Here is a 24,632-nt window from a genome sequence, read left to right as displayed (position 1 = left end):
ATAGTAGCACATCAGTGGAGAGATATGTCATTGTGCAAAGTATAGTAGTAGCACATTAATGCAAAGATATGTCATTGAATATCCAAGTCAGGACTGGACGGTCCTGGCTTTAATCATCAATGCAAATCCCATGAGAGTTTGGAAAAGTTACTTCCTTAGAAACCTGCAACCAGATTCTGGAAACAGTAGTTCCCAAATGTAACTTTGCTAACCTCTTAAACCCAAAGGGACGTATAGCCTTCCTCTCTCAGCCTCAGAAGAAAGCCATTGCAAATCCCCTCTGGACAAACCTTGCCAAGAAAACCCAAGGAGAGGGATGGCCATAAGTCAGGAAAAAAGATGACTTGAAGACACACAAGAAGAAGTGTTAAAGGAAGTCTCCTCCTCACAAGCCTTCATTCTGGCTTTATCTTTCCTTGGGTCACTGCTCTCCTTAATGGTTTTACAACCGGCTGTGTTTGTTTGGAAGCTTCTCCTCGATAAACAAACTCTAAAAGGTGTGACAAAGTTGTGACAAAGTGGTGTTATGTGTTACAGGTCGAAGGTTGTAAGCAAATGTTGAGAATTTGGGGTGGGAAATGGCAAAGAATTAAGCCGTAATTCCTTCACTGTGAGTCATGCCAACCAGGAAGGCCTCTTTTGGGGCCTACAATTAATTTACCTCACACACAACCCTTTCCATTTTTTTACCTCACAACCCTCTCCATCTTTTGCCTCACAACCCTCCATTTTTACCTCACAACCCTCTCCATCTTTTGCCTCACAACCCTCCATTTTACCTCACAACCCTCTCCATCTTTTACCTCACAACCCTCCATTGTCAGAACCCTCTCCATCTTTTGTCTCACAACCCTCCATTTTTACCTCACAACCCTCTCCATCTTTTCCCTCACAACCCTCCATTTTTACCTCATAACCCTCTCCATCTTTTCCCTCAACCCTCCATTTACCTCACAACCCTCTCCATCTTTTACCTCACAACCCTCTCCATCTTTTGTCTCACAACCCTCCATTTTTACCTCACAACCCTCTCCATCTTTTGCCTCACAACCCTCCATTTTTACCTCACAACTCTCTCCATTTTTTTACCTCACAGCCCTCCATTTTTACCTCACAATCCTCTTCATTTTACCTCACAACCCTCAATTTTTAGCTCACAACCCTCTCCAATTTGAAAAGAAACAGATATTACACTGTTATAATGCTATCTGTTTCCACTTTAAGCTGCCATGGCACCCTCCCAGGGAATGCTGGGATTTGTAGTTTAAGGAAGAAGGCTTTAGAATTGTCAGCCAGGGAGCCACTTGACCCTCACTGGACTACAACTCCCAGAATCCCACAGGACGTCACCGTGGCAGCTAAAGCAGTGTGGATTGATATGGTTCTGAAATATAGGCCCCAAACACACTGTGGAAATAATCCAGTTTGAGACTGCTTTAACTGCCCTGGCTCAGTGCTAGGGAATCCTGGGAGTTGTAGTTTATTGCGGTACCAGAGCTTTTTCTGACAGAGGAGGCTAAATGTCTCACAGAACTACAGTTCCCAGAATTCCTTTGCACTGACCCAGGGCAGGTAAAATGGTTCCAAACTGGATTATTTCTGCAGAGCAGTTGTCCCCAAACAGTGCCCTTTGAGAGATTTTGGACTTCATCTCCCAGAAGCCTCAGCCATGTTGGCCAATGGCTTGGGATTCTGGGAGCTGGAGTCCAAAATCAGTGCTGCAGAGTGTTAAGGACATCCCTTATCCAAAATGCTTGGGACCAGGAGTATTTTGGATTTCTTTGATATTTTGGAATAATTCCAGATAGATAGATAGATAGATAGATAGATAGATAGATAGATAGATAGACAGACAGACAGACATCTTGGAGATGGGACCCAAGTCTAAACGTGAAATCCATTCATGTTTGGCATACATTTTATACACATAACCTGAATGTAATTGTATACATAATGTTTTAAATGATTTTGTGCATGAACCAAAGTTTGTGTACTGAAGCAACAGAAAGCAAAGGTGCCACTATCAGCAATTCTAGATGTTGGTCTATTTCGGATTTTAGAATTCCGAATAAGCAATACTCAACCTGTAGTTACAATTTACTAGCAGTTAATTCATTTCTTCCATAAGGAAGCTGTTGCTGTTGTTGCATTAATGATGAATAACTTGCAACACTGGTCCTTTTGCGGCGTGTCACTTTTTTACTTTGATCGGTGCAGGTATATGCAATGGAGGAGGAGGAGGAGGAGGATCATACTGTTCCAGTGCTGGCGCATGCCTTGTTGTGGATCCCAAACAGGGAGACGAAACCATCATTTGAACCATAGACCTCTTTTGAAGCACAGGCCAGCAGTTTGTAGGATTGCAGACGTGCCTTTAAAATAACAAATAAGGTAACTATTTTAATTACTTTTGCACACACACAAAAAGCAAAGTTACAAAGTTTCGGTGCAGTGTTCTGGTTTGAGTGTGGGACTAAGGCTGCATCCACACTCGAGAAATAACCCACTTTAACCGCCCTGGCTCAAGGCTATGGAATTCTGGGAGTTGAAGTTTGTTGTGGACCCAGGGCAGAGTTGGCAGCTTCAGTCTCCTTTTTCAGATGCAGATAATGTACTGGAAACCAGGGACAGACACATATATATATATACCATTGGTATGTGAGAATATCAATTCAAATTCAAAATCCTTTTGTGTATGGAAATGAAGTGGCCAGATCTCTACATGCTGATTCTACAGACTAACACAGCTATCATAGGCCCCATACAGACAGGCCAAAATAAAGCTGCTTCAGGTCACTTTGGAGGTATGCTATTTAAATGATGCATGCATCCTAAGAGTCCAGAAGCCACACCAAAGCCACAATCCAGTCCTAAGGAATGGAGCACAGCTTTGGCACAGCTTCCAGCCTCTTAGGACACATGCATAATTTAAACAGCATACCTCCAAAGTGACCCGAAGCAGCTTTATTTTGGCCTGTCTGTATGGGGCCATAGAATCATTGGAAGACACTGCAAGGGCCCTGATCCAGTCCAGCCCCATTCTGCCATGCAGCAACTCTCCATCAAAGCATCCTCATTGACAGATGGCCATCCAGCCTCTGTTTAAAGACCTCCAAGGAAGGAGACTCCACCAAAATCCAAGGGAACATGTTCTACTTTCAAACAGCCCTTACTCTCAGGAAGTTCCTCCTAATGTTGAGCTGGAACCTCTTTTCCTGGAGCTTGCATCCATTGCTCCATAGTCTCTGGAGCAGCAGAAAACAAGCTTGCTCCCTCCTCAATATGGCATCCCTTCAAATATTTAAACAGGGCTATCATATCACCTCTTAACCTTCTCTTCTCCAAGCTAAACATCCCCAGTTCCCTATGTCTCTCCTCATAGGGCTTCATGGTTTCCAGACCCTTCACCATTTTGGTTGCCCTCCTTTGGACACATGGCTCCAGTTTCTCAACATCCTTTTTAAACTGTGGCGCCCAGAACTGGGCACAATATTATTCCAGGTGGGACCTGACCAGAGCAGAATATAGTGGCACTATTACTTCCCTTGATCTAGACACTAGACTTCTATTGATGCAGCCTAAAATTGCATTGGCCTTGTTAGCTGCCGTGTCGCACTGTTGACTCATGTTCAACTTGTGGTCTACTTGGACTCCTAGATCCCTTTCACACGTAGTTTCATTCATCCAGGTGTCCCCCATAATCCTATATCTATGCATTTCACTTTTCCGCCCTTACATTTCTCCCTGTTGAATATCTTTGAATTTTATTGCATGCTCATAGGAGAACACTGACATGCGCCAAGGTGGTCAGCGTGGTCCATGCTCTCTGGCAATGAGTTGGTTTTGAAACAGATTGGACCGATCAAACGTCTCTCTCTCTGGACGGAGATGCGGATGGCTGCTTTTGCACCCTTTCGTTCCCAACGCTGGGAAGGCATGGCGGAAACAACCTCAAGATGGCCTCCTTGTTGTCAACCGGGGCGGTGTTCATGCGTGGGATGAACACACAAACAAAATGCATGGGGCTGTTAGCCTAGCTTGGGAGAGCTCAGCCGGAGTCCCTCCCTGCTTTCCCTCCCTCCATCCCCCCCTTTTTTTCCTTCCAAATCTGCAAAATATAATTAACTCAGTGTGAGCTTTTAAAAAAATAAAACGAAAATCCTCACTTAGTCCAAGCCTCCTGCGCTGATAATATTGCAGCAACGCCGAGGTTCCTTTCCCATAAATGTTAAGCAGACCTCTGTAAAACTAATTGGAATTTACTGCACACGTGAATAGCTGCATATCAATGAGTCGGTGCTGTTGAGGCTGAAGCAACAAAATAAAGGCGAGTGGGGCTCTTCCTTCCCACAACCCACAAATCCAGAGAGGATCAAAAGTGTGTCGTGCCTATCTTGCTTGGAATCAAAGGTCAATGTTGTACATTTCCCCCCCCCCCCCCCCAGCATTGCAATCCCATGTTGTCATACCTGCCTTTGAAATGTAGGACACCTCTGCCTCTTTATTCTCTGCAGTGCGCATGTGTGAATGTGAGCACGCATGAATCCTAGAAAAGAAACACAGGCCTGTTACAGACTGCCAAAATAAAGCTGCTTCGGGTCTCTTTGGAGGTATGCTATTTAAATGACGCATGGGTCCTAAGGGTCCGGAGGTCGCGCCAAAGCCACACTCTATTCCTAAGCACTGGAGTGCAGCTTTGGTGCAACTTCTGGACTCTTAGGACCCATGCATCATTTAAACAGCATACCTCCAAAGAGACCTGAAGTAGCTTTATTTTGGCAGTCTGTAACAGGCCACAGTTTCACCAAAGTCTCCTTGCCGGATTTTGATCCCAGAAGGGATCATTGCTTCCCCTTTTAGCACTTGAACATTCAAAACCACAGTGTCTAAATGCAAAGAAAGTCCCACTGAGCACAGATAGGAAAGTACGCATTGTTGCTGTTGTGTGCTTTTAAGTTATCTCTGATTTGTGGCAACCCCAATGACTCTGGGGACCAGGGTTTGAGTCCCGGCTTGGCCATAAAACCCACTGGGTGACCCTGGGCATGTTTGGGGAATGGCAATGGCAAACGCCACTGAACCAGGGACATAGCTAGGATTTTAGAAGGGGGGGGGGGGGGGTTCCAGACTAAGTGCCACCATTATAATGGGGCTTGGATGTGGCGGCGCAGCAGCACACACCATTCATTTTTCTAATGGAAGGGGGGGGTCCAGACCCCAAGAACACCCCCCCCCCCTTGGCTACATCCCTGACTGAACAGTACATTCACTTTTCCTTTTTGCCTTCTCTATAGGTTTTAGGAGGAGACTGGCCACAAGGGAAGGAACTTTGCAGCAGCACATCTTTCTCTGGAGATGCTTCCACAATGCAGGAAGATGCCTTAAATCAGGTCAGGCCGTTTCTTTGTGTAGCCTAGTGTTACGACTTGACTAGCTGTGTCTCAGCAATTGCTCAGCCAGAAAAGGCTCCCTGCCCTTGCTTGGTGCCACAGGTCTCGCTTTTCATCTGTGAAACATTGGAGGGTAAGACAGAGTAAGAACTGGCCCTAGCATTAGGCAGCATGAGACAACCATCTCAGAGAGCAACAGCAGCCCAACTGTCCCTGCAAAGTCTCCAAGAAGTCCATTTCTTTGCAGGACAGAGATGTGTGTGCCACACAATCCTATCCCACATCCCTAGATCTTTTAAAATGTCATTGTCGGACATCATCCCATTGCTAAGGTTGAAGTGAAATACTGTTCGACTGCCAAGTCTAGCTTGATTTCGTACATGGAGCTGGGGAACAGTGGGATCTTGACAATAGAGCCATCTTGTCCTTTGCCTCAAACATAAAAATGTCTTGCTGTGGCCTTGCTTTATGTCTTGTCGTGGCTGTTTTTCTCTGCGGGTCTCAGTGTAAACTATTGGCTTCGCCGCCAGTAGTTTGCTGCTTCTACACTAAAGGAAATCTCAGGTTCATACCTAGATGATGTCTCCCTCCTTGGAGGTCTTTAAACAGAGGCTGGATGGCCATCTGTCGGGGATGCTTTGATTGTGATTTCCTGCATGGCAGAATGGGTTGGACTGGATGGCCCTTACGGTCTCTTCCGATTCTATGATTCTATGTTGTTGTTGTATGCCTTCAAGTCATTTCTGACTTATGGCAACCGAAGGGCGCACATATCATGGGGCTTTCTTGGCAAGATTTGTTCAGAGGAGGTTCTCCATTGCCTTCCTCTGAGGCTGAGAGAGTGTGACTTCTTGCCCAAAGTCACCCAGTGAGTGTCATGAGTGCCAAATGAGGAATCGAATCCTGGTCCTCAGAGTTATAGTCCAACACACAAACCACTACACACCTGTGGCCTAAACATTTGAAGGGAAAGGTTATAAGTCTTATAATAGCTAGTGGTTTAGAATCATGGAGCTGAAAGAGACTGCAAGGGCCATGCGGTCCAACCCCATTCTGCCATGCAGGAAATCTCAATCAAAGCATCCCAGACCGATGTCGCATCCTATTTAAAACACACACAGGAATGTTCATTAAGGAAGTATGTACACACGCCCAAACCCAACCATACATAACCATCTTCCTACGACGCACAAAGAACCTTGCTCTTAACCTCTCCTCAAACATCAGCGCAATCTTCCCAATGACAGGCTCGGCGCCGATGTTTCGGAGGGGCCTGTTTGAGGAGATGCAGGATCGACACGGACCACGTGCCCCGTCTCCAGACAGAGGCGTAATCTCTCCAGCAGGTGTACATAAAAGATTTATTTTTGAATTAACATGCTATTGATTTGTATTATGTAAAGCCGCGGGCCGAGGGCTCGAACAGCCAGCCGGCATTATGCGCCCGTAGCGCGCGGGGGCCGGAGATATCGTAATGCCGCCGCTGCCGCCGCAACGTTCACGACGCTTAAGGCTTTTCTGTTGTCACGAGGATGAATGGGATTAGCGTCCGTGATGGTAAAGTCGATCGAGCCGCGGGTGGCCTCAGTGTTTAATTTCTGCTTAGAGGAGAGCCAGAGAGTCAAGCATTCCTGGACACTTTGTCCTTTGACCCAAACGCCATGCGCCTTAAGGTGGGATATCAAAGCGACGGCTGCAGCTAAGGTAGCAAAGCTGTGCATATACTCTGAGGTCTATCTCTCTCTCCATGCTCCTGTGTCTGTTCCTATGGGTGGATTTCAGCATCAAGCACAAGTGTGACACAAGGTTGCTGTTGTTGTTATGCGCCTTTCTGGCTTATGGCGACCCTAAAATGCACCTACCTTCTTGGCAAGAGGAGTTTTGCCATGACTTTCCCCCAAAGCTGAGTGTGAGAGACTTGCACAAGGTCGCCCAATGGGCTTTATGGATGAGCTACACAACACTGGCCACAACTCCCCACATCCCCCAGCCAACATGACCCCTAACCATGTTGTCTAATAGTCCAAAGCAGTGACATTTTCCATCTTTGATCTAACAAATGATGCCACTTCAGTCATTTCAGGCTTTGGATGGAATGGTTTGACACAACCCTCCTTTAGATAGTCAGCTTACTTATAGCACCATCATGACCAGTGTCCTTTCGCACTAGGCCAGTGCTTCCCAAACTCTGGTTTGGACTTCGGCTCCCACAATCCCTGACCGTTGGCCAAAGTGGCCAAGGCTTCTGGGAACTGAAGTCCAAAACACCTGGGAAGCACTGCACTGGGCAACTGTAATTTCCATGGCTGTCTCCCTTGGGATTCTGGGGCTTGTAGTTTATTTAGCTGAGAATGCCAAAATGCCCTTCCCTAAACGATCCCAGGATCCCGTGAGATCTAAACTGGAATCGTAGTGCTATAAATCTGTGCTGTGGAAGGACCCTTATTTTCACCAGGCCTTTTTATAAATGCTGCTGAGTGTCTATTGCTCATTTCACACTTAATCGCCATCAAGTTTGACACATGGGGACCCTACCAATGAGAGGTGTCCATGGCATCCTCTTGTTGTTGTTGTTGTTGTGTGCCTTCGAATCGTTTCCACTCTTTTCAGTTGTTAAAGGTTACACTTAGAACATCCTTTAGTAATGGATGATGGCATTATGCTCTACGTTAAGTCTATGACTCGCTTCAACATATATTATAAGGATCCCCAGGCTTCTGTGTATAGAACATAGACGTGAATGGACCACAGTTCCCATCGTCCTTCACCGCTGGCCATGCGAAATAGGTCTTGTTGTTGCATCCCAGCTTCTGGAAAGCCGAAAGCCACTGCGTCCGCTTGTAAATCAAGCTAAAAACAAAAGAGTAGGACAGACGGAGGTTATTTCTGGCCGTCCGACAAATCTTAACCACCTGAAGTCTTCTTTTAAAGACTGGGAGAGGCTCTGGTTTATAATGCCATGTTATTTGATGGCGTTTTTGTCTCTCTTTTGCCTTTCCTACCATTGGAAAAGGAGAAAGCAGGGAAGGGAATGAATGAGAGAGAAAGAGAGAGAGAGAGAGAGAGACGGAGAGGGACATCTCTAAATCACTCCTTCTTGCAGAAGTTCTGTCAGAAAAAAAGCCATTAATATGAGGACGGGGGGAAAGCATTACCATCTATTATTTGCCATAACATGAATTTAAAACCAGGGAGTCGGATGATAAAATATGTGGCGGTGGGTTGGGGAGACAACTGGAATAAGTGATAGCTTTGGGCCTTTGGAGCCTTCAACTTAATGTGCTAAGTAAATCCCCGAGGTTAAAATTGTATGGAAATCGTTGCAGCTCCGGGAGACATATTTTTAACTCTCCAAAAGGTTCTTGCAAATCTAATGCCAGGGATTGGGCTTCTTTCTCTCTCTCTCTCTCTCTCTCTCTCTCTCTCTCTCTCTCTCTCCCTTCTCTCCTTCCCCCTTTCTTTCCTTCCAAGAAACACATGCGCTGAACAGACCTTTCAGGATGTCTTCTGAGTTGATGGGAACCAAATGTACTTGGGGCTGCCCTTGAATGCAGATCTGAAACGGCGAGTGATTCGAACCCGGGCCTCTCAGGTAGTTGTGATATCTCTGCTAATAATTTTCAGGCAAGGCTTTGGTTGTGTTTACATATAGCTGGGATGTGGCTGAGTAGATGAAGAGTAGAGCATCTGCTTTGCCCACAGATTAATTCTTGGCCTCTCTAATGAAAAGGGGTCAACTGAGATGATTGATTGATTGATTGATTGATTGATTGATTTTTATATTCAGTCAATCAATCAATCAATCAGAGAAGATCTGTATGCATTTTTATTTACCCCAGATTATTTTCGGTCAGTTCCTGGGACGATCGGAGACTTTATACCAGCTTGGTTTATTTCAACCCAGTGCAAAACTGGAAGGGAACGGAACGAAATCTGGGGTTTGTCGTTCAGTCTGGAAAAGATAAAGACTAAAAAGACCCTTCTGTTGCAGGAACTGGGACGGTTCTCTTCCCGAAAAGAGTGCTTCCACCCGTTGGAGCAGATACTATTGGGTTGTGGACAAATACGTAGACCGGTCTAAGGTAGTCTCTTACGTCAAGGTAAGGATTTGGGGCCCGTTCAGAGGCACCTCATCCAAGTGGAGTCGAGGATATACAAGGGGAAGCAAAACCATGGTATGAAAGATGGTTTATTGGTGTTTTCATGATGGATGAAACAAGTCCTTTACAGCAAAGAAGCCCCATGTCTCCACAAAGGCGACAGGGGATCTCCCCAGTCTTCCAGCATGCACATAACCCTTTCACCTTGGTGTAAGCAAATGCATACACAGTGAGTCTCCAAAAAGTAGGCTGGGGATATCTATTGCCTCCTCCCTTCGAGAAGCATTAAAAGCCAAGCGGCTCTAGGAAAATGGCATCCCATGCCTCTCACATCTAGGGCCCATGGCTTCGGATGTTCTTGCTGGAAAGCTGACAAATCTTGTGTCCTTATCTCCTAGATGCCAAGCTGGAGTAAGTGACGAGACCCAGCTCTTTCCAGGCCTATATGGAGTTGTGCAATGTACAGGAATTGCACTAGCCAGGTTCTTCGACCATCGCTCGCCTCCTTCCTTGCGAATGTTCCCATGTACCTGAACACCAGAGTCGTTCTGGATCAAACCAAAGGCATATTAGTTCAGTATGTTCTTCATGCTGTAGAAAACCAAATGCTGCCAAGAGAAGCCCACAAGGGTTTTCTTAGGCAAGGTTTCCTCAGAGGTGGTTTTACCAGTTCCTTCCTCCAAAACAGAGCCTATAGCACCGGGTATTTATTTTATATTAGAGTATTTGTTGATGGCCTCCCTTCCAGGTACAAACCAGGGCTGGCCCTGCTTACCTTCCAAGATCAGATGGGAGCTGATTTGAAACGCTTAATCCATTTCTTGCTGTAACTTGCAAAGACTTTGCAGGGAGTCTTTGGATGCCATCTATTTATTTAGTTCAGTGGTCCCCAAACGGTGCTCTTTATTTTGGACTCCAGCTCCCAGAATCCTAGACTATTGGTCAACATGGCTGAGGCTTCTGGGAGTTGGAGTCCAAAATCTCTTTAAAGGGGCACAGTTTGGGGACCACTGATCTAGACATTGGCTAAACATATTTTGTGTGTTGTTCTGAATTGATTCAAAGCCTAGCCTCTGAAGATTGTTTCACAGGATCTGTCCCCGGTCCTGAAAACATACTCCAGATCTACTAACTCTCTCCCTCATTTGTTAACTGAGGTAGGCCTGTATTATGTACTGGGATAGAGTCAGTGTTCTGCATACATAAGTTGAGATCCTAACATAGTGTGTGTGTGTGTGTGTGTATCTGCTAACAAAGGTATGCTACACATTCCCTATAATGAATGTCAATATAATGCAATGTATGTGGATTGATGGTCAAGGAGGCACATGGCTGACAACCCACTGTGCAATTGGCGTGTGTGGACAGTGTGCATTCACAGGCTATACTCTGTATATTTTAATGCACTGGTGCATAACAACTTGCTATGAAATTGCATTTGTGCAATGCACCCAGGAAATGTACATTCACAGGCTGTTCTGTGTGCCTTGTTGCACTTGTGCATGAGTGACAACCTTCTGTGCAATTGCAAGGTGCAATGCAACCAGGATACACACAAAAGAAACATGCATTCACAGGATATTCTATGTACTTTGATGCTCTGGAGCATGAATGACAACCTGCTGTGCAACTGCAATGTGAAATGCACCCAGGAAATGCACAGAGGCAATATCCATTGACAGGCTATTCTGTGTACTTCGACGCGCTTGTGCATGAGTGACAACCTGCTGTGCAACTGCAATGTGCAATGCAGCCAGGAATTTCACAAAGGCAATGTTCATTGATAGACTATTCTGTGTACTTTGATGCACTTGTGCATGAGTGACAACCCGCTGTTCAATTGCAATGTGTGAAACACATCAAGGAAATTCACAAAAAGGCAATGTGGATTAAAGTACTACTCTGTGTGCTTTCATGCACTACACCATGAGCAACGGTTCCAAATGCATAACCGTCCTTACATTGCCATCAGCCGGATACAACCATTGTGCATGGTCCCAAAAAATCCATTTTACTCATACCTGTTAATGTCACTAAGAGGATGTAGGCCATGGTTTCTTCCCTAAGGTTAAAGAAAACAAGTTAGGGGAGAAAGGTGGGATACAAGTGCAATAAATAAGAGACATTTCACCCCAAGAGTGGGTCAGTGTCACCCACATTCTGCAAGAGCCCAAAGCCCCGAAGGAGTGTTGTCTCACGGGTGCTTTGATAATGCATGCAACCCCATACTTAAACAAGCCCTAATCTCCTGGCCGCAACACGCGCATGCAGCCCCTGAGTAAATGGGATCTGTAGATGGGGAAAGGCGAGTAATTGATCCCTTTGTGTGGCAGGAGGAGCCGCGGCGGCGTTTAGGCCCGGTCCCGCGGCCCTTTTGCCGTCTCCCCCTTGAGCCGGTCCATGCTGTTGAATTTATGAAGAGAGATGTTTTAGCCGAAAAATCCCCCCGAGGCTCCCTCCGGCCCTTAAATCCCCAACCTGTTCCCCCCGAGAGACCTCCTGACACGGAGCATGCCAAACCGGCTTCCTCTTGCTTATGCATTAGCCATCCATTTTCGCTCCCTGACATCTCTCACACATAAAACCGTAAGAGAGGAATAAAATATCAGTCTCTGGGCGAAAATAAAGCTTTGCCTCCCTCCTGATCTATCGGATATAAAATAAAGCCGGGACTTTGATAGTGGCTTTTCCTTATGCCAGGGCTGCTCTTCCACATGCGGAGACAATGAAGATGGATGACACACATTCTCTGGGTTTGGCTTCGGCCTTTTTTTCTTTCTCCTCCTTATTGTCAATTCCTCCTCCCTCCTTCCCTCGTTTTTTTTTCCCTCCCTTATTCTTTGATTCCTCCGTCCTTCCTGCACTTTTGTTTGCTTTTAAACTTTGCTCTGACTCGTGTTGCTTTCAGAGCTTTTGCAAAGTTCGCATCTCATGACCGAAGTGGGAAAGCCTTGCAAGAACTAAGTCAGGGCCATACCTCACTTAACAAAGCCTCCAACAAAGAAGCTCCTTTTTCTTTTCGTTACAAAGCCTTATTGTTTTCATCCAGCTTTTATTTCCTCCTTGTCTTCTATGTATCCGGAAGCCTTTTAGCAGCATTGCATTGAGAGGGGATGAAGGAGGGCCGCGGAAGCACATGCTTTTGGCGGCGGTCTTCACATTAAAAGTGCTTCTTTTAGACCAGTACTGTAGCCCTTTATGTTTGGACTTCATCTCCCAGAAGCCTCAGCCATGTTGGCCAATGGCCTGGGATCCTGGGAGCTGAAGTCCAAAACCCCTTAAAGGGCCACCCCAAATTTAACCCAATACAATACAAATAATGTGCAAGTGTGCACAATACAAATAATGCACACTTGCATGCAATGTTCAGTTTGGCTTTGAGGAGTTTTCTCTCTCTCTCTCGAATGCTTTAACCCTTCCTTCTTTTTTTGTAGCCCCCTTTTAATTTCCCCTTTAACTTCGGTTCAGTGTTATCCTGGTTTATTCTACCAAATCTTTGGATGTAAAAGGCAGAGAAATGGGGGATGGAGGAAGAGAAACTTGACGTAAATTCATATTTAATACACAGCCTATTAAACCTGGATCTGCCGTTCAGATTACAAGCTATTGGGCAAATAAGATGAATAATTGAGGGGTTTGGAGTTGCCTCAAACGTCCCAAATGTGTTTGCCTGCTCTGTTTGCCGTTTGGAAATATTAAAGGATGGGTGAATATTTTAAAAACAAGCCATGAGGGATTCAAAGGATTGTCTTATTGTCTTCTCCGCTGGAGCCAGGGCTGCATCTGCATTGCAGAAATAACCCAGTTTGGCACCACTTGGTTCAGTGCTATGAGATTCTGGGAACGGTGGGTTTTGAGACATTTAGCCTTCCCTGTCACAATGCTCTGGTGTCGCAACAAACGACAGCCCCCAGAATCCCATAGCGTTGAGTCATAGCAGTTAAAGTGGATTAAAATGGCAATTAGATTGGATTATTTCTGCAATGCAGATGCAGCCTTGGAGCGTAAGGAAGTAGTAGTTTGTCTAGTTTCAACAACTGTACCTTATACCAGATTATCTTTATACTTTTTATGTTCCCCAGTGTTGTTGCTTCTCTTGCCAGGGCACTTTCCCTTGGTCTTTTTTGGGCTGTCTTCTCCATCCTTTCTGCACAACAGCACATGGCATCCTACTTTCAGGTAGGCTCCCTTCACAATGTATAGTTAAAGCACTCTTATTTTACTTTAACTGCCATGGTTCCATCATGTGAAACCCTGGGATTTGTAGTTTGGACTGCTCTGGCTGAGGGTTCCTCGCTAAACTACAACTCCCAGGATTCCATAGGATGGAAGCATGGCAGCTAAAGTTGAATCATAGCGCTAGGATTACGGAGTGTGAAAGGGCCCAAGGTCTTTACCATCATTTTTGGCCTTTGGAGAACGCTTTGCGAAGGTGAGTCCCACAGAAAGAAAGAAAGAAAGAAAGAAAGTTGATCTCATAAGCTTTCCTAAGCTTCAGTCTCTTTCCTCAAATGCAAAGCTATGCAAATATAGCATTGATGTGCCCGCATTGTCGGTTCCATAGATATGACTCATGTGCATGGGAGGCTGGCTACAAGTCAATCAAAGGGAATCACTCCTCCGGATCTGGAGTTGTTGTTGTTGTTGTTGTCGTCAGGAGTTTTCTTGCAAGGGCAAGAGATGGACTGGGTTGAACAACCCACATTCTGTTGCCAGTATTCAGAATATTGCCTTGTGAAGGCAGGCCGAAGCATAGAGTAGTGAGCGAAAACCCGTATCCGATCCAGGCTGGCGAGTGAGATTATGTGCCTTCCCCAAAGACAGCCGCCGTGTTTAGCTATAAGGAGGGCAAACATTTGAAATTTAATTCTGGGATGAGAGGGAAAGCGGCCTTTCGGTAATTTTTGCCTTGTGACGTCTTCATTAGAAAACATTGGCTGGGACTTGCTGGGAGAAAGGAGGCAAAAATAGGAGCGTTCACATATGCACCCTGGCACTCCTTTCGCGCTAACATAAAATCTGGAAGGGGAAAAGACTGGAATAACAGAGCATCCTTAGAAGAAGGCAGGGCTTGCTGGTTGGCAAGCATCCCCAACAACCCAACTTCATGCTGTGGCATTTTGTTTCGTCATTCCCTAGTATTTTAAAGCTTGTCACATCTGCCTTTTCACAGATGACAACCAGGACACATGTGCTGAGCAACGTCAGAGCGAGGACAAAGGAGCAGAAGTTATGACTGAGGAAGAGCACATAAGGTACACATAAGGTAAGCGGAGCTGCCGCAGTTTGCTTTAGCCTGAGCCTGCTGGGAAGGACAAGAGTCTGCCTCTATCTCTTTTCTCTCCTCTTGAGTTCATTGAATACAGACTATGGCCCCATACAGAAAGGCCAAAATAAAGCTGCTTCGGGTCATGTTGGAGGTATGCTGTTTAAAAGATGCATGCGTCGTAAGAGTCCAGAAGCCACGCCAAAGCCACGATCCAGTCCTAAGGACTGGAGCGCACCTTTGGCGCAGCTTCCAGACTCTTAGGACACATGTATCATTGAAACAGCATATCTCCAAAGTGACCTGAAGCAGCTTTATTTTGGCAGTCTGTATGGGGCCTGAGTTTTGCACTTTGATTTCAAAGGGGGAGAGAGAAACCGGAGCATTTTAAAAGGTGGGATGTCAAAGGATTAATGGTTTGGGCTGCTACTGCTCCCTGAGATGGTTATCTGACTCTGCTTAATGCAAGGCCCGACCTAACTCTGTGGGTTTCATAGATGGAAACCGGTGGGGCCCAACAACATTAGAGTGTGGCCATGATGGCAAAAGTTACTTAGGATGAAGGATACACAAGAAAAGAATCATAGAGTTGGAAGAGACCACAAGGGCCATCCAGTCCCACCTCATTCTGCCATGCAGGAAATCTAAATCAAAGCATCCCCATTGACAGATGAGATGTTGCAGCAGTTTGTTTCTGCCTGAGTCTACAGGGAAGGGCAGGACTTTGCCTACTTCCATCTCCTTTCCTCCATCAGATCATTGAAGGCAAACTAAAGTAAGCTGAGGACAAAGGGGTAAAGTGGGAGGTAGAGAGAGAAACTGGGATGACAGAGGATTAATAGGGATTGACCCCGCTTTCTCCTCTGCAATGTGGAAAAGCCCATGCTTTCCATGCAGAAGGCCTCAGGTTTCAAACCCCAGCATTTCCAAATACATAAATCAAGTTACTACTGGTACTAAGGGGAGAGATCCTTTCCTACCAGAGCAACTGAATAGATACATGCTTCCTATTGTTAGAATCAGGGACTCCTCTGCTGGCATTAGTAGGCCCTGAGCGTTGTAAACCTGACGGAAGCAGATAAGAGGCGGAGGGCTGTTTGGTCACCGTCTTGCACTTTTGGGGAAAGTAATCTGGACAGAGATGGTGACTGTTAGGGGGATCAGGCTCCGTTCAGCATCACCCCGGTCCACTTTGCTGGGCGTCATTGACATGGATGGAGAGGAATGTGCTAGACTCCTCTGTCTAGACTATATCCTTGCCAGGTAAAGGTGAGAGATTAGGCTGCATTAACTCCAAGCGGCAGCGTAGAGAGTGGTGGGAAGGAGGAGGCGGTGGAGCAAGACGTGGCAATGAAGAAATCCTGTGAAAACAGCAACCCGTGAAGCTGGTAGACTTCTAATGCAATGCCCAAATCCTCCCAGATTGAGGGGGGATGAAGCAGTCCTGTGACCAAAGAGGCGGATGCCACTTTGTCTTGGCGTCGGTTGACGTATCTTCGACATGCACAGTATATTCCTCCCTTGTGTTCATGAATGTGACTGTAGTGTTTGAATGCTCAGCCTTTTCTCTCTAGGCCATCTTCTGGGAGGACATCTTCAGACCCAGGAGCGCTTTCTTCAAACCTTAGACATACGTGGGGCCACGCATGCACAGAGAGTAAGTCTGGTGTAGTGCTTTCAGCATTGGGCTGTGACTCTGAAGACCGGGGCTTGAACCCCCATTCAATTTAATGAGTTGAGTGAATCCCAGTAACCCACTGGAAACATACTGGGTGATGTTTGGCAAGTCACGCTCAGTCTCAGCAAAGGCAAACCCCTCTGAATAAATCTTCCCATAATAGAGTCACCATAAGTTGAAAATGACTTGAAGGTACACCTCCAACACAACAACAACAACAAAGTGTTAGGTTCTGAGCTGGGAATAAAAAGGAAAGGAAACAACAAGCCAAGCAAACCTCTCACTGGATGGAGTTTCATAACCTGGGAGCAGCCATTGAGAAGGCTCTCTTCCAATCCTTCTCTGTTATGGTAGTAGAACCAAGAGAAAGCCTTCCCCAAAATACCTTAAAACCTGGGCTTATATAGAGAATTAGGGGGTTTCAAACAGCATGGACCCAAACCGTACATAATCACAAAGCGCATGGCCTTTAACCCTTGTCTAGACCTTTTGGCATGCCAAGATCAAACTCAAGCATTCATGTCCTGGGGGACATGAAGAGAGAATATCTGAGGAGCACCAACTCCTCCTTGCGCTTCAGTGTTGTTATACTGCATCTAACCTATGAGCAGCATATAATGCTACTGTTTATTGAGGTCCATCCAAACCACAGAAACAGTTTTCATATACATTAACCAATCTGCCTATTAACACATAGGGTTTTTCTTTCCATTCGCGTTCATCCAGACGGAGACAAGCTGTTATTAGGATTCTCCAGAACTGATCCTGCAGGGATCTTCCATCTGCTCATTATATAACCATTATGTAAGGGCCCACGCTTGAGAATGTGTTTGTTTTCCTCTTCTCTCCTTGTCTCTGTTTCCTTTTGCATTGTGCCTATTGCTTTGTAAGTCATTATGACAAGCCAAACGCGTTCCGCTGGCTTCTTTGTACACTGCTTTCGGGTGGAGGGTTAAGTGTAGTAATAACAAAGTCCAGAGGCATCTGGAAGACTAAGATTTGTTTTGAGATGAGCTTTTGCAGATTTTACGTTTCGTCAGTGCAATCCAGCACCACTGTACTAACAGAGGTTTTCACTCCTCTAACTTAATGGGTTGAGGCCAAGGCAAAGGCAGGTAACAACAACAACAACATTGCATTGGATAATGTTGTTGGTTTTGCCGCAACAGACCTGGAAACTGGAAATGCTATTCCATAGAGCCATAGAATCATAGAGTTGGAAGAGACTCCAAGGACCATCCAGTCCAACCCCGTCCTGCCATGCAGGAACTCTCAGTCAAAGCATCCCCTACAGATGGCCATCCGGCCTTGTTTAAAGACCTCTAAGGAAGGAGACTCCACTATAATCTCCAAGGAAGGAGTGTGTTCCACTGTCAAACAGCCCTTACTCTCAGGAGGTTCCTCCTAATCAAAGAATCATAGAATCATAGAGTTGGAAGAGACCGCAAGAAGGGCCATCCAGTCCAGCCCCATTCTGCCATGCAGGAACTCTCAGTCAAAGCATCCCCATTGATAGATGGCCATCCAGCCTCTGCTTAAAGGCCTACAAGGAAGGAGACTCTGAGGAAGGAGTGTGTTCCACAGTCGAACAGCCCTTACTCTCAGGAGGTTCCTCCTAATGTTTAAATGGAATCTCTTTTCCTGTTGCTTGCATCCATTGCTCCATTGTGTCCTGTTCTCTGGAGCAGCAGAAAACAAGCTTGCTCCCTCCTCAATATGGCATCCCTTCAAGTATTTAAAGAGGGCTATCATATCACTTCTTAACCCTCTCTTCTCCAGACTAAACATCCCCAGTTCCCTATGTCTCTCCTCACAAGGCATGGTTTCCAGACCCTTCCCCATTTTAGTCTCCCTCCTTTGGACACATGGCTCCAGTTTCTCAATATCCTTTTTGAATTGTGGAGCCCAGAACTGGACACAATATTATTCCAGGTGGGGCCTGACCAAAGCAGAATGGAGTGGCAGTATTACTTCCCTTGATCTAGACACTAGACTTCTATTGATGCAGCCTAAAATCGCATTGGCCTTGTTAGCTGCCGCATCACACTATTGACTCATGTTCAACTTGTGGACTACTTGGATTCCCAGATCCTTTTCACATGTAGTTTCATTCATCCAGGTGTCCCCCATCCTATATCTGCATTTCATTTTTCCACCCAAAGTGCAGTACTTTACACTTCTCCCTGTTGAAGTTCATTTTGTTAGATTTGGCCCAGCTTTCTAATCTATTAAGGCCATTTTCAATTTTGATCCTGTCCTCTGGGGTATTAGCTACTCCTCTCTTGGAAATAACAACAACAATTCAAGGTAAAACATACCTATACAACTAAAGCACTCCTGAAGGACACCCATCCAAGGTCCATTTAAAGGACCCCAAAGACGGAGAGCCTACCAAACTCAGAGGGAACATCCAGAGGTAGCCATGTTGGCCATTTAGCAAATCCAATCAAAACCCCACCAAACCGTGATACCTTTCTTGGCCGACCCAAATGCACAATATACATGTTGCAAGCTTTCGAAGCTTCGTCTTCGATATTTCTCTCCTCCTGTTTGGCTTGTAACACCTTTCCTGATGGAGAAACCAGCGAAGCTTCGAAAGCCTACAACATGGATGTTGTGCATTTTGGTAGCCAACAAAGGTATCAGTGTTTGGTGAAACTCGGAGGGAGTTGGTCCCGCCGTTGAAAAGCTCTTACGATTAAAAAAAAAGATCTTATTAATATTTAGGTAGGATCTCTTTGCCTGTAATTTGAATCCACTGGTTTGTCTTCTCTGGGACAGCAGAAAACAAGCTCCCTCCCTTTTCAACATGGCAACCTTTCGACCATTTAAAGATGGCTATCTTGTCCCCTTGGCTCAGTCTTCTCTTCTCCGAGCTAAATGCCCTCAGCTCTTTTGCGCATTCTCCGTAAATCTTAATTTCCAGACTTATTATTATTGTTGTTGTTGTTGTTGTTGTTGTTGTTGTTGTTGTTGTCATCATCATCTTATATCCCACCTTTCTTCTAACATAAGGGACTCAAGATTTTGGATCATCTCCTTCCCTGGACCTGTGCCAGCTTGCCAATATCCAACTTTGGTGCCCAAACCTGGACACACGCCCATACACTTTTCTACAAAGGTGAGCTACAAATACGTCTTCCCCTTACACACCTACACACAATGTGTCGACACCTACACACACTGTGTCGTCCGTTGTGTGTGGATGGAGCCGATCATTAACATGATGTGGGCGTCTTCTCATCACAAAACTAATGACCGGCCTGCCTTCCAAGCCGGACGCTCTCCTCTTCCATTCACTGCTTTTCCTTCCCTTCTTCCCCAAATGGCTTCTTCCCAAACCAAAGGAGTCCTTTTTTTGGCCAGGAAGCCCTTGGCACTAAATCAATGTCGCCTTTCAAAAACCCACCTGTGATCAAAAGGCAAGCTTCCTTTCGCCATGCTTTCCAGGCCACTGCCCTTCCAGGTTCCTAAAACCATTAAGGCCTCTACTCGGTTGTGTGGGTGGGTTTTAATAGGAGGTGGAGAACAGTATTAGTGGCACATTGCAAGGGGTTGCAGGCCTTCCAAAATGGACAACAAAATGGTACAAAGTGCACACATTTGCTGGGGTTCGGGGTGAAAGACCCCCGTAAAAATGGAAAAGCCACAAATAAAAAGTGCACTTCTATGGTCAACGTCTGCCAGAGGTCGATCATAGACTCACACTAGAAGACCTACAAATGCCTTTCTCTAGGAACTTCTAGGTCCTCCAGCGCAACTCTATGGTCAACTTCTGGTAGAGTTGCGCTGGAGGAGCTATGGATTCCTAGAGAGACCATAAGAATCAAATGTGGAGGGCCAGGTGTAGCAACTCAGGGTTTCAGCCTGTGGATGACTTGTGGTTGCAGTGCGCCTTCAAGTCCTTTCTTATGGTGACCCAATGGCACCATAAGAAACCCTATGGCACACACTGAGAGTGTGTGACTCGCCCACAATGGGTTTCCGGGCCTGGTCTCCAGAGTCGTAGTTCAATGCTCAAACCACTACACCGCATGGGGATGCTCCTCTCTCATCTCATCTCATGATGCGTCCATTAAAGCCAGATAGCCTCAGTGTGGACCTCTTTGGTTTCCCCATAGGAAGAAATAGCCTGGTGTGGATAATGGGCTTTGGCAGCCTGACAAGAGAGGCTTGGATGGGGTTTGATGGACCCCCACTTCTGTGACACCCCCCCTCCCAGCCTTATGGAGAAAGGGAAGGAGAAAGGGAAGGAAAAAGAGGAATAAAAGAACTTGCTGGCTGAGGGAGATTGCCTCTGGGCCCCACTGCTGCTCCTCCTTTCTCCTCTATCTCTTCTCTTCCTTGCTTTCTTTCCTTCTTTCTTTCACTTATCGGTCCCCCCCTCTCTTCCCCTGTTCCTTTTTCTTTCTTCCTTCTCCTCCTCTTCCTATTTTCCTCCCACCCCTTGTCCTACTAGCTTTATGTCACTCTTTCTCTCCCCCCACATTTCTTCTTTCTTCCTTTCCTTCCCTCTCTGCCTCCCCTCTCTGTGCCTCCTCTACTGTCTCTTTCTTCTTTTCCTTCTCCTCCCTCCTCTCTTTTTTTCTTCTCCTCCTTTTCCCCTCCCTTTTCTCTTCTTTCCTTTCCTTTCTTTCTCCCTTTTTAGTCCCCTCCCTTCCTTTCCTCCTTTCATTCCCTTCCTCTTTTCCTTGCTTTCCTTCTCCCTCCCATACTTGCTTTACTTTTTCCCTTTCTGTCTTTCCTCTCTTCTCTTTTCCTTCCTTTCTTTTTTCCTTCCTCTCTTCCCTTCTTTCTCTCTTTTCCCCTTCTTTATTCATATTCCCTCTCTCCTTTCCTCATTTTGTTTTCTTTTCTCCCTCCCTCCCTCTCTTTTCCTCCCATTCTTCCTTTCCTATTTTCTCTCCCTTCTTTCCCCCTTCCTCTCCTCTCTTTTTCTTCCTTCCACTCTTACCTCTTTTCACGTTCTTCCTTCCTCTCTGTATTCCTTTTCCCTCCTGGTTTTCCATCCTTCCTTCCTCCCTATCCTCTTTTGCCTTCTTTCTTTCTTTCCTTCATTCCTTCCTTCTTTCCTTTCTTTCTTCCCCTTTTTTTCTCCCTTCCTTCCTTCCTTCCTTTCTCTCTTGCATTCTTCTTTCTTTCATCTTTTTCTTCCTTCTTTCCTCCGTATCCTCTTTTTCCTTCCTTCTTTTTTCTTATTTTTTAACTTCCTTCCTTCTTTTTCCCTTCCTTATTTCCTTCCTTCCTCTCTTGCATTCTTCTTTCTTTCATCTTTTTCTTCCTTCCTTCCTCCATATCCTCTTTTTCCCTCCTTCCTTCCTTCCTTCCTTCCTTCCTTTTTCTTATTTATTTACCTTCCTTCCTTATTTCTCCCTTCCTTCTTTCCTTCCTTCTTCCCTTGCATTCTTCTTTCTTTCATCTTTTTCTCCCTCCCTTTCTCCGTATCCTCCTTTTCCTTCCTTGCTTGCTTCCTCCTTCTTTTCCTTCCTCCCATTCTCCCTTTCTTCTTTCCCCTTCTTTCTTTCCTCCTTCGCTCTCCTCTCCTTCCTCCCTTCCTCTCTTTCTTCTTTTCCCCTTCTTTTCTCTCTTTCCACCCTCTTCCCTTCCCTTTGTCTTCCTTTCCCTCTCCCTCCCTCTCTCCCCTTTCCTTCCTTTCCCCTCACTTTCTCTCCTTCCTTCCTTCCCTTTCTCTCTCCAGCCTTTCAGATGCATCTCTCGCCCTTCTGCCCTGGAGCCTTACAGCCTGCATCCGCACTGCAGAGATAACAATCCAGTCTGACACCGCTTTAACTCCCAGGGCTCCAGGCAGGGAAGCCTCTCGTTATTGGGGAAGCCAAATCGATTGATTGGAACCAATCAATCCTCAGTCCTCTTCAATCGGCTCCAATTGGTTTGAGGCAGTCTCTGACATTGGAGGCTCACAAAGCTACAGTTCCCAGCATCCCCTCGCACTGAGCCAGGGCAGTTAAAGCGGTCTCGAACCGGGTTATTTCTGCAGTGTGTGTTTGGGAACCAAAGGTTAATCCGTTTTAAACGGATCCCGAGCAGATTTGGAAGGGGGTTTCTTTTGTAAAAAAAATGTGTGGATGATGGGCTTTAGGAAGTAATTGGGACCTTACATTCGTTACGTTGCGTTACTCTCCTTCCGACACGGATCTAGCAATGTTTCTTTATTGCTTTTCTCTCTTTCTTTCTCTCTTTTAATTTAGAAACTCCCAGATCCCTTAAATATCAGACATTAGATATTACAGAGAAACCCCCAAAACGTTACAACGAAACGTAAAACGTAACTACTTAACTAAACTCTAGCTGACGTTACAAGTTTCATTTTCCGACTAAACGCACGCTACAAGTTACGTTTATACAGATTTCTATCTTCTCTGCGAGAAATAAAATAGATAAATAAATAAAATAGATAAATAAATAAATAATATAATATGGCTAAAAAAATAAAATAGATAGATAAATAAAATGGATAGATAAATAAAATAGATAAATAAATAATAGATAAATAAATAAATAATATAATATGGCTAAAAAAATAAAATAGATAGATAAATAAAATGGATAAATAAATAAAATAGATAAATAAATAAAATAGATAAATAAATAATATAGAATATAGATAAATAAATAATATAGAATATAGATAAATACATAATATAGATTAAATAAATAAATAATATGGATAAATAAATAAATAAAATAGATAAATAGATAAAATAGATAAAGAAATAAAATAGATAAAAATGAAATGAAATTTATTTATAAGAGTAAACTTTCCATTTTGGGAAGAAATAAAGTGATCAAATGGAATAAAGTTTATATTTCGGTGTGAAATAAAGTTAAAAAATAGAATAAAGTTTCCATTTCGGTGTGAAATAAAATGTAAAAATGGAATAAAGTTTCCTTTTTGGTGAAAATTAAAGTTTAAAATGTAATAAAGTCTTGTTTCGTTGTGAAATAAAGTTGGAAAATGGAATAAAGTTTGAAACGATCGATGGAGATAAAGAAAATTTAATCCTTGCATCGACAAACCAAAGGCCTCCCATAAAGAAAAGTGAAAATCGGGGAAAGCGAAAACAAAACAAAAAACAGCCGAAATAAAAGCATGCCTCAAATTAAGCGAAAAAGGAGAAATCGTTTGGTATTTCTGGGGGGGATTTAGGCTGAAAGTAAAAGTGGAGGAAAGGGACAACTAATTGCAGTATTTCAAATAAAGGATATAAATCAATTTAAAAAATAGCTATCTAACATTAGAGTCAAGGCCAAAAGGAGGAAAAAGGATCTACATTCATATATATATATATATATATATAAGAAAATAAGAAAGTAGATCCTTTTTCCTCCTTTTCGCCTTGACTCAACCATTTCTTAATCTTTCCCCAAATCTCTCTCTCTCTCTCTCTCTCTCTCTCTCTCTATATATATATATATATATATATATATGAGATTTGGGGAAAGATTAAGAAATGGTTGAGTTTTAGGTGTGAAGTTTATCTCAAAAGGAAAGAAAGAAACCTGGAATGGTCGAGAAATCGAGAAATTGGTTCAAAATGTGGGTTTAAAAAGGGGATCCACCCAAAAATCCGATCTGGATTTGGAAATTGATCCGTTTTCGATCCTTCGGAAAGCCCTCCCACTCTCCAATAAAGCCTTTAGTATACATCATCATTATTATTATTATTATTATTATTATTATTATTATTATTTCCAAAGTATTAAATCATCTCACAACTAAACTGGGATTTTATATTTGTGTCTGTGCGTGTTTGGGTGTATATATATATAGATATCTAGATATAAACACACACACACACACACACACACACATATATATATATAAACATTGATATATCTGTGTATATGGCTAGAACCCCACAAACATATATATATATATATATATATATATATATATCAATAACTATCTATCTTATCTATATATATAGATATAAACACACACACACACACACACATATATATATATATCAAAATGGATGCCATATATATATTTATATATACATAAACACATATGCTAACCCCACAACCATGAATATACAGTATATATAACGAGAGAGTTATATACAGTACATTGTTTTGTATACACGCACATATACATAATTTCGTATATTAACATGTCTATACATATATAAATAAATAACATATATATATATATACATATATAAAAGCATATATAT

General features: G+C 44.2%; 1 protein-coding gene across 6 annotated transcripts in view; it reads left to right on the top strand.

Annotated features, from left to right (window-relative positions):
• The first annotated feature begins 321 nt into the window (after positions 1-321).
• LHX1 (LIM homeobox 1) overlaps positions 322-24,632 on the top strand; it is a 62,502-nt gene continuing 38,191 nt past the window's right edge. The window contains exons 1-8 of one of the 6 annotated variants that reach the window (XM_089484110.1): positions 322-497; positions 2,218-2,391; positions 5,295-5,390; positions 6,638-6,736; positions 8,862-8,982; positions 9,382-9,490; positions 9,889-10,067; positions 14,664-14,745. In XM_089484110.1, the coding sequence (XP_089340236.1) occupies positions 14,723-14,745 (23 nt within the window). In that variant the 5' untranslated portion in view covers positions 322-497; positions 2,218-2,391; positions 5,295-5,390; ... (3 more) ...; positions 9,889-10,067; positions 14,664-14,722. Of the gene's footprint in view, positions 498-2,217; positions 2,392-5,294; positions 5,391-6,498; positions 6,737-8,861; positions 8,983-9,229; positions 9,491-9,888; positions 10,068-13,593; positions 13,670-14,663; positions 14,746-24,632 lie in introns of those variants that run through there. The other 5 variants (XM_089484109.1, XM_089484108.1, XM_089484111.1 and 2 more) reach the window with 5 other exon arrangements.

This window comes from Sceloporus occidentalis, unplaced genomic scaffold (assembly GCF_023333645.1).
Source record: "Sceloporus occidentalis isolate IW3139 unplaced genomic scaffold, rSceOcc1.0.p SCAF_21, whole genome shotgun sequence".
Lineage (NCBI taxonomy): Eukaryota > Metazoa > Chordata > Lepidosauria > Squamata > Phrynosomatidae > Sceloporus > Sceloporus occidentalis.
Note: the sequence above shows the minus strand (reverse complement) of the source record. Positions and strands in the feature narration are given on the sequence as shown.